The sequence below is a fragment of the Phascolarctos cinereus genome, unplaced genomic scaffold (genome assembly GCF_003287225.1).
Source record: "Phascolarctos cinereus isolate Bilbo 61053 unplaced genomic scaffold, phaCin_HiC Scaffold_726;HRSCAF=1367, whole genome shotgun sequence".
Classification (NCBI taxonomy): Eukaryota; Metazoa; Chordata; class Mammalia; order Diprotodontia; family Phascolarctidae; genus Phascolarctos; species Phascolarctos cinereus.
In genome coordinates this window covers 276,991,973-276,999,680 of record NW_027556098.1, presented here as the reverse complement: position 1 = coordinate 276,999,680, position 7,708 = coordinate 276,991,973, and the positions used below count along the sequence as shown (strand labels likewise).

At 40.1% G+C, this 7,708-nt stretch overlaps 1 protein-coding gene across 1 annotated transcript; it reads right to left on the bottom strand.

Moving 5' to 3' along the window:
- Positions 1–2,553: 2,553 nt before the first annotated feature.
- TMEM218 (transmembrane protein 218) lies at positions 2,554–7,260 on the bottom strand. Its single transcript, XM_021000691.2, has 3 exons — positions 7,098–7,260; positions 6,198–6,300; positions 2,554–3,316 (listed from the first exon to the last, which is right to left on the bottom strand). The coding sequence occupies exons 1-3, from the start codon at positions 7,232–7,234 to the stop codon at positions 3,182–3,184; spliced, it is 375 nt and encodes a 124-aa protein (XP_020856350.2). The 5' UTR covers positions 7,235–7,260; the 3' UTR covers positions 2,554–3,181.
- Between the last annotated feature and the right edge of the window lie 448 nt (positions 7,261–7,708).

Sequence of the window (7,708 nt, the reverse complement as noted above, 5' to 3'; positions counted from 1 at the left end):
CCTGACTTGCTAAGAAGTCTGGTTCATAACTTTTTCTGCATTCCAGATTCAGGTCAAGAGTTTGACCTAGTTGAGGCTCTCTTTGGGCACACTTAGAAAATTACTATATGTGGGCTGAACCAGGAACCAAGGATACTTTTCTATGTGTTTGGCTATGAAGTCTGTTAAGAATTAACCCTGGTACTTTTTCATCTCACCATGGGAAAAGTGTCCAATTGAGAGAAGTTATGTTTATGTATTTCTAAGGGTCTTGGGGAGCCCAGCCCTGGGATTAGTTTTCCTACAGTGATTTCCCCAGTCCCAAGATTCCTGCCCCGCTTCTGCCTTGGGCACTGAATGTTCACCAGAGTCCTGGAGTCAAGCCTTCTCTCTGGGCCTCAGCACACACACGGGGCTAATGCAGGAGCATTACGTTAATTAGTTATTCATTTAATTTAACTTCACATTTGGTCTCAATTAAGCCTAAAGTGTTCCTCCTTATAGATGCTACAATAGCACTTGTAATTAAAAAGCAATAACTCTTTGCATTTCTCCTTTTTAGAGACCCACTGGGAGGCTTGCAGAGTAGGGGGAGGAAGATAGCAATAAGAGGGAAGAAGGAAGCAGTGGTTGAGAACTCAGCATTGTTAGGAGACAGACACAGTTGACTCTGAGACGGAGAAGTTGGGGAAAGTGGACAGGGTAAGTCCTAGGATGTCTGCTAAAGCTGCTGATGCTGGCTTTGAGAGATGGGTAACGGTCCTGGAAGATGGGTACAACTCTGGTAGAAAAGAAGGAAAAGGGGGAGGGGACAACCATTATATCATAATTATGAATACTTACTAGGACAGGATGCCAATTGAATAGGGACATAGTAAAACAAATCAAAATGTCAAAAGTTAAAAGTGGTAGGGATATCTGTGGTTCATATATTACATAATGTGTGATGTGTGCCCCATTTACCTTGTCAGTTTTCTGCAGGCAGACCCCATACTAAGTACGTTTTCCACATTTCCAATGCATTTTGAGGATTTAAAAGCCCCCAAATGAGTAACAGCTGACAAAGTGAACCTGTTTTGAGTTTCTCCTACATCTGTAGGAAAAATATGGATCTGATATAGATGCCAGCTTCTCCTGCCTGGGTTCTAGGAGCTTAAGTCCAAAAGCTACAGGAAGAGAAGATTCTTTTGACTTCAAGCCCAGCAAGCAGAAGTTTAAAAGATAGTAAAACTATACTTTTCACAAAGTACAGTTTTGTTTAAGGCCATCCCTGCCACCCACAAGCCTGTAACTACTGTTTTTGAAATAGCTATTTATGAATGGTTTTATTGGGGAGAAATGAAAAGTTCCCAACCTGGTTTGCTTTTGTATTGTATTTTAGTGATCATTGACAGCCTCACTGCTGTTAACATAGTGATCTGACAACTAAACACCTACTGAGAAAGCAGAAGAGAGATAGATATATGACCAGCCACCTACCCATAGGAGTCTTCCCAGACTTGCTCTTTCAGCAGGGATTCTCCCAGGAGAAGGTGACAAGCAAGAGCCCGTGCTTGTTAGGAAGCAGTGTTCCGCTTGGGTTGACCCAGCATCTTTGTGCTGCAGCTCATAGGCACCTGGGGTCCTCGGAAGCAGCAGATGCAACTGCTCTGAACAGTACAGTACAATAATATGAAATCTGTCAGCCTGCTCTTGCCTTCCAATCTGTTTAGATATGTCCCAGTTACCCCTTTTATTCCCTTACATATGCTCTGTGCCAAAACAGATTCCTCACAAATAGTTCCCTCTGAAGCCTTCTCTATTTCTGCGATGAAGCTCTAACTATATTATTCTTTAGGGTCCTGTGACAAATTGGGGAAAATTCAACCTGTCCCCATGCCTGATGATTCCTTAAGCTGTGTCCCTTTCAAAATTTAGTTCCTATATCTTCTGAGCAGGAATTGTGGCTTCTCTATGTTCACAATCAGACTCCACAGCTACAAAGTGACCTTAATCTTCCCCAAAGTCTTTAAGTTTCAAAAACTTCAGCTTGTTTGACTTGTAGCACTCATTTTCAGGTTTCTGATTTTAAGCCAGAAGACTACGCCTTAAATAGTCCTGGAGGCCATTAGTTCTAATTCTTCTTTACAACATGGCTAATGTGAAAATATGTTTTACATGAATCTATATGTAGAGCCTATATCAGATTGCAAGCCATCTTGGGGAGAGGGCAAGGGAGGGAAGGGGAGAAAATTTAGAGCTCAAAATTTAATGGAAGTGAATGTTGAAAACTAAAGATCAGTAAACTAATTAAAAAAATAGTTCTGGAGGGATGTATGATGTGATTTTGAAAACTGATGAGATTTAGAGCCCTTGTCCATTTCATGACTAATCTTATTCACTCACTTAGCCTGGGATTCCAAACAGGTAAAAAGACGTGACAGACACCAAAGATGTATGGCCATCAGTAGCTCTGGTGAAAGGATTATAGTACTAAGAGGATACAACAGTGTCTCAGATTGGATTCATATAATAGTAAATAAGGAAAATCGGAACTAAAGAGCCTAAGAAGGGAGAGAAAATGAGGGCACAGGATGCAATGCATATTCAATTTATTCACTACCAAAGTGAGGACTACTATTACTTCCTTACTTTTTCTCTCGCCTCTAATCAAACTGGGAATACACAAAAAAAACAGTGTTAACTGTTTTATTAGATGGGAAATGAGACCTATATGTTTTTTAGAATTCTCTAGCATAAAGTGATCAATAACTAACCGTTATGCAAAAATGAAAGTGCACATCCTTTCCAAATGAACTAGACTTTGAAAGCAATGTAATTTCACAGATCATCATAAAATACCTGATTTTTGGCCTTTGCCAGCTATACATATATATTTTCTTCCTATAAATCATTCCATTTTATCCTGTCTAATTTAAGTCCCACTCCAAAATAGTTATGTACCCTTATTTCTGATTCTAAATAGGTGGAAAACAGGTATAAAAAGGGGAAGTGATGTGTAGTCATTTAGGGTGATTGTGAAGACATTACCATTTCTCTTAAGTCAATGAGAATCCATCCCCAAAGGCATAATTCCATAGTTCTTCGATGAATCCCAATACTCATAGAATTCATGCCAGATCCAAGATATGGAAGCTGCCCATGCAAAACTGAGCAGCAGCTCTGTTCAATGAGTAGTTTATGGTATTTCTTTGAATAGTCCTTAGTCCGACCGAAGTGGTTTGGCATAGATTGGTTCCAGGATGTGGTGAATTAGAACCAGGAAAAGGCTTCCAAGGAAGAAAATACTGAGAAAAGCCAGTAGAACATAACGGCCAATGAAGAACTTGTCCATGATCTAGATAACAGAGAAAAACAATATCAAAAGTGACAGCTATTGGGCTGCTTTTCACTTTAATATCTTTATTATACTAAGTCTGAGATCTCTGGTTAGCAAAGGTCTCCAATTCTTAGATGTTTATAACTTCTAGACACTACCCTACCCTGGCTTTGGTTAATTAGTTTTGATGAACCAAGAGGCTAAGGGTTTAGAAGACACCTAGAAGAGTTCTAGAAGGATCATTAACTCTACATTCCCATTTTCTAATTTAAGATGGCCTGCATTAATTTGAAGCCGAGTAAGTCTCTTTAGGATATGCCTTAAAATAATACTCTGTAGCAGTCATCTGAAGGTATTTGGCCATTTTATAAAACCCACCCAACATTCCTAGGACAAATGTGACTGTTAACTAATTGTTTGCAACACCTGCCTTAAATATTTGTTTCACTAACATCCCAAAGTCATATGCTGATCATTGAAAGAAATCAATAACTATCAACCAGTCACACTGGAAGATTCTGGTTTTGACACTGATTAAAACCTGAAGTTAGTAATGATTTTAGCCTCTTAGCTCTACTATCATGTTAACTGGTCTCAGACCTCTACTCCCCCTAAATTCACATGCTGATAATCTACCAATCTAGCTAGGCAGCAATACAAACAGAGCAAAAGGATAAATGTCACAGCTTCCAAAGTCTTTGAACACAACACCTGAAAGATAATCCCAAATGCCTAAGTGGAGATCCAGACACAAAGAACCTGTCAAGTCCAAGCACCAGTGTGATTGCTGAGATCCAAAGACCCCAAGAAGAAAAGGGTTGCAACCACCCTGGCTGCTCAAGGGATTGCCCCATGCTCAGCTTACAACAAAGGTCATTTTGATGAAACAGCTTTAACATAAGTTTGACCTTGGCTCTAGTACAGAACAAGTCTCTTGCGGGCTACATGTTTGCTCGTTCGACACGTTTCACTTTCTAATTAGCCAATTAGCAAGCCTTGGTTGCAGAAGGCCCAGGTCATGTATTATTGATACGGTATTGAGCCAGGCTGCTGTAGGGGCCAGTTCCGGAAATCCTGCAAATGAGAGCTCCAATTTTGCTGGCCATGCTGACAAGCAGATTTTGCCCAAACCCTACTTTTCTTTCTAATCTGGGACTTCTGTGACAGAGGGTGATTGATTTTTATAGTATCTTCTTTTTTCCAAGAGGCTTTTCTTCTAGAATTCATATTTGTAGTAGCTCAAGCAGGAAGGCAGCCAACATTCTCTCCATTTCAGAGATGGGGAAATTGAGGCAGAAATTTGCCCCAGTTCACATATAAAAGATGGCACCTATAATGGCAAAGTGGTTTTCTGAAACACTAGCAGGAATCCTGGCATTTAAAAATATAATTCCCCAAAAGTTTTCATAACTAATGTGTTTAGTCTTGGCAGTTTTAGGCATAACTGTGAGTTGTAAAGATCACAGAGGTTCCATTTCAGCCCATGAACCGTTCTCTATAGGGATTCTGTGGCAACAGTGATAGTTCCCGCTATTTCTACTGGATTGCAGGCAAAGGACAAAAAAAAATCTAAGCTTAGCTTACCTGTCATCTCTTGTCAGAAAGGTGCTGGGCTGCAGAATGAAGACTACATTTTCAGACATGTGCAATGAGTGATTTTGCTTTACTGTACTGATTTGTTGGGGGGCTGGGGGTGGAGTTGGCAGGGAAGGGAAATTATTTTATTAGGGGAGGGTAGGGCAGTCAGTCGGAAATTATAGTGAAATCTTTAAAAAGCATCAATAAAACATTTTAAAAAGAAAAAAGAAATTATAACTTAGGATATGATTAAGAAGTAAAAGCTCTTGGCCCTTAAGGGAAAAGGCCAAAATTTCTTCATCTTGTCCTGGCATGGAATAATGAACCTAGTTGTTACTTTGGGAGGACTGGGGCTTAGTGGATTGCTAGTAAGGAAGTACAGCATAAAGAACAATTTTTAGAGGCATTTCAGGAAGTTGAACCATACTCTGCTAAAGGTAGCAATTTTGTGAAGAAATTAAAAGCCTAACAGCTTTGTATAGGTATTTGAGCACCAAGAGAAGGCAGAAGACAGGAAGACAAAGTACACGAACACAGCCCAAGTATCTGAGACCAGATATTATTCTATGGCACAGCTATAATCTCATATGATAATGAAATGGATCTTGGGGCAGTGACAACAAGCTATTGGCAGATAAGCTGAGAATGAGGGAAAAGAGGGATCACAAGAAGATTACATTTATGGAATCCTTTTATAACTTACATAGTACCTTCCTTACCACAAACCTGTGAGGTAGGTAGAACAACTATCATTCCCTTTTTACTGATGAGTAAAGTGAAGCTCAGGTTAAGGACATTGCACATAGCTAGAGCCAAGACTTTGGACTTCAAGTTGTGTCCTCTTTTTACTGCACCTGCTGCCTCTCCAAAGAGTTTCTCTATACTTCAGCTTTCAACAGAAAATGCTCCTCTTTGCTGACTGCTTTCCTCAATGAGGAACTATTCTCTCCACTTCACAGATGGAAAAATTTACACTGAGGAAGAAAGGTATGTCATTCAGCAAGCCTGAGTCCCTACAAAGTCTAAATTGGCTTTGAAGGCTTTACTGCTTGTTTGATGTGATAGGGGCTAGAAAAATATCATGACAGGCACATATATGTCTGATGGTGTTCCAGTAAAGATTCAGAACTGGATTATTTTTCTTAGAGAATGGGCAGACTGGGAATTAAAAACTCTCTCTGTGCTTTCTCCTTCACTGTTCTGCCACCACAGCTCTTCTAATATCACATAACAAATTAATCCTACATCAGGGAAGGTCCCATTAGATTTGGGAAAGACATAAGAATCACAATTAGAAAGGCAAAAAGAAACAGAATTTTACCTTAATTTCTACCTCTGGGGTTGGGACCTCAGTGGCCCGGGGAAACAACAACAGAACAGATGTGATGATCACAGCAGCAAGGAAAACAAAAATGACAAAGAACCTGAAAGACAAATACACAAGTATTAAAAGCACTGTTCACATCTTCCACCAATGTGTTGGGCTTAGAGTGCAGGCTCCAGTCTCACAACCATGCTGAGAGGGCTTAGCTCAGTAAATTTAAGAGATTTTTCTAAAATCATCCTCTTTGTCCTGTTTTAGATAGGTATTAGCTACAAGTATTCCTAACAGGATCCAAATTCTGATGTTGCAAGTTTGGGGCCTTTGCCTCTGATCACTCACACACACACACACACACACACACACACACACACACACACACTGTAATAACTATAACAATTCAAGTCAAAGCAGGCTTTTTCTGCATAAATACTCAGGTACTCCTACAACCTTCCTCTTCACTCTGGCAGCACAGGCAGAACATCCATAGGCTAGCACATTTTCAAAGGCTAGTGTACATGGCCTTAGCTTCACAATCATTGATGGCTTGAGGTATTCATTGCTCATTCAGTTTCTCTGGGCCCAGACCTAGAGCTTCAGAGAAGGAACTAACTAAATTCTAGAAATCTAAATGGTTAATTTTTTTTTTGTGAAAGACAGAGAAAGTAGATTTCCTTATATTTCTGGCATGTTTTCTATGTCAGTGAAAACTGGAAAATAAATCTTCCCCTTTTGACCATAAATAACATAGTTAGTGTTTATGATAGGCTAAAATGCAACTCATTCAAACTGCCAGTAATTACAAAAATGATCTCCTGAATTCTAAATGTTTAATGAGTGTCAGCGATTTCACCTCTAATTGCTTTTACCGAGGACTCCCAGCTGGAAAGAACATCTTACCTAGCTAGACCGGAGGCTCTACATAATAGCACACACAGCAGCAATACCAACACCCAGAGCAGTGCTAAGATGAATACTCCTGCACCCACTCCAAGTACAGCACCAGCCATTCTAGAGAAGAAAGGAAACATCAGCATTGCTGCTTTGGCTCAGCATCACTGCTCTGCCACAAGAACAGGATTAAATGTCCTATGTGTTCCATTTGCCTTCTTCCTTCCTCATATTCCCAGTTTTTATTAACCCATTCATTTGTGTGCAGAAAATCCAAGCTGGAGCACAAATTGACTGGGGGGGGCAGTGTTAGTGGAAGGAGGGGATTTTCTGATTAATATGTGAGGAAAATTAACCAGGGCAGGTTATGAATTTCCAGAACATGTCCAGTCTGAGGACCTCTTAATAGACACTGGAAATTCAGGACACAAGACTTTTTCTGCTCTATGTTTACTGCCTGAAATCTGGCACATGTGTACTAGCTTGTTGATATCACTAGGCTGTAACAGCTGGACTGTAGTGTGGTGTACTTGGAAACAAGATCTAGCAGCAAACTCTGGCTTTGAAAATTACCAGCTGTGCAATCAGGGGCAAGTCTCTGGACTTGTCCAAGCCTCACC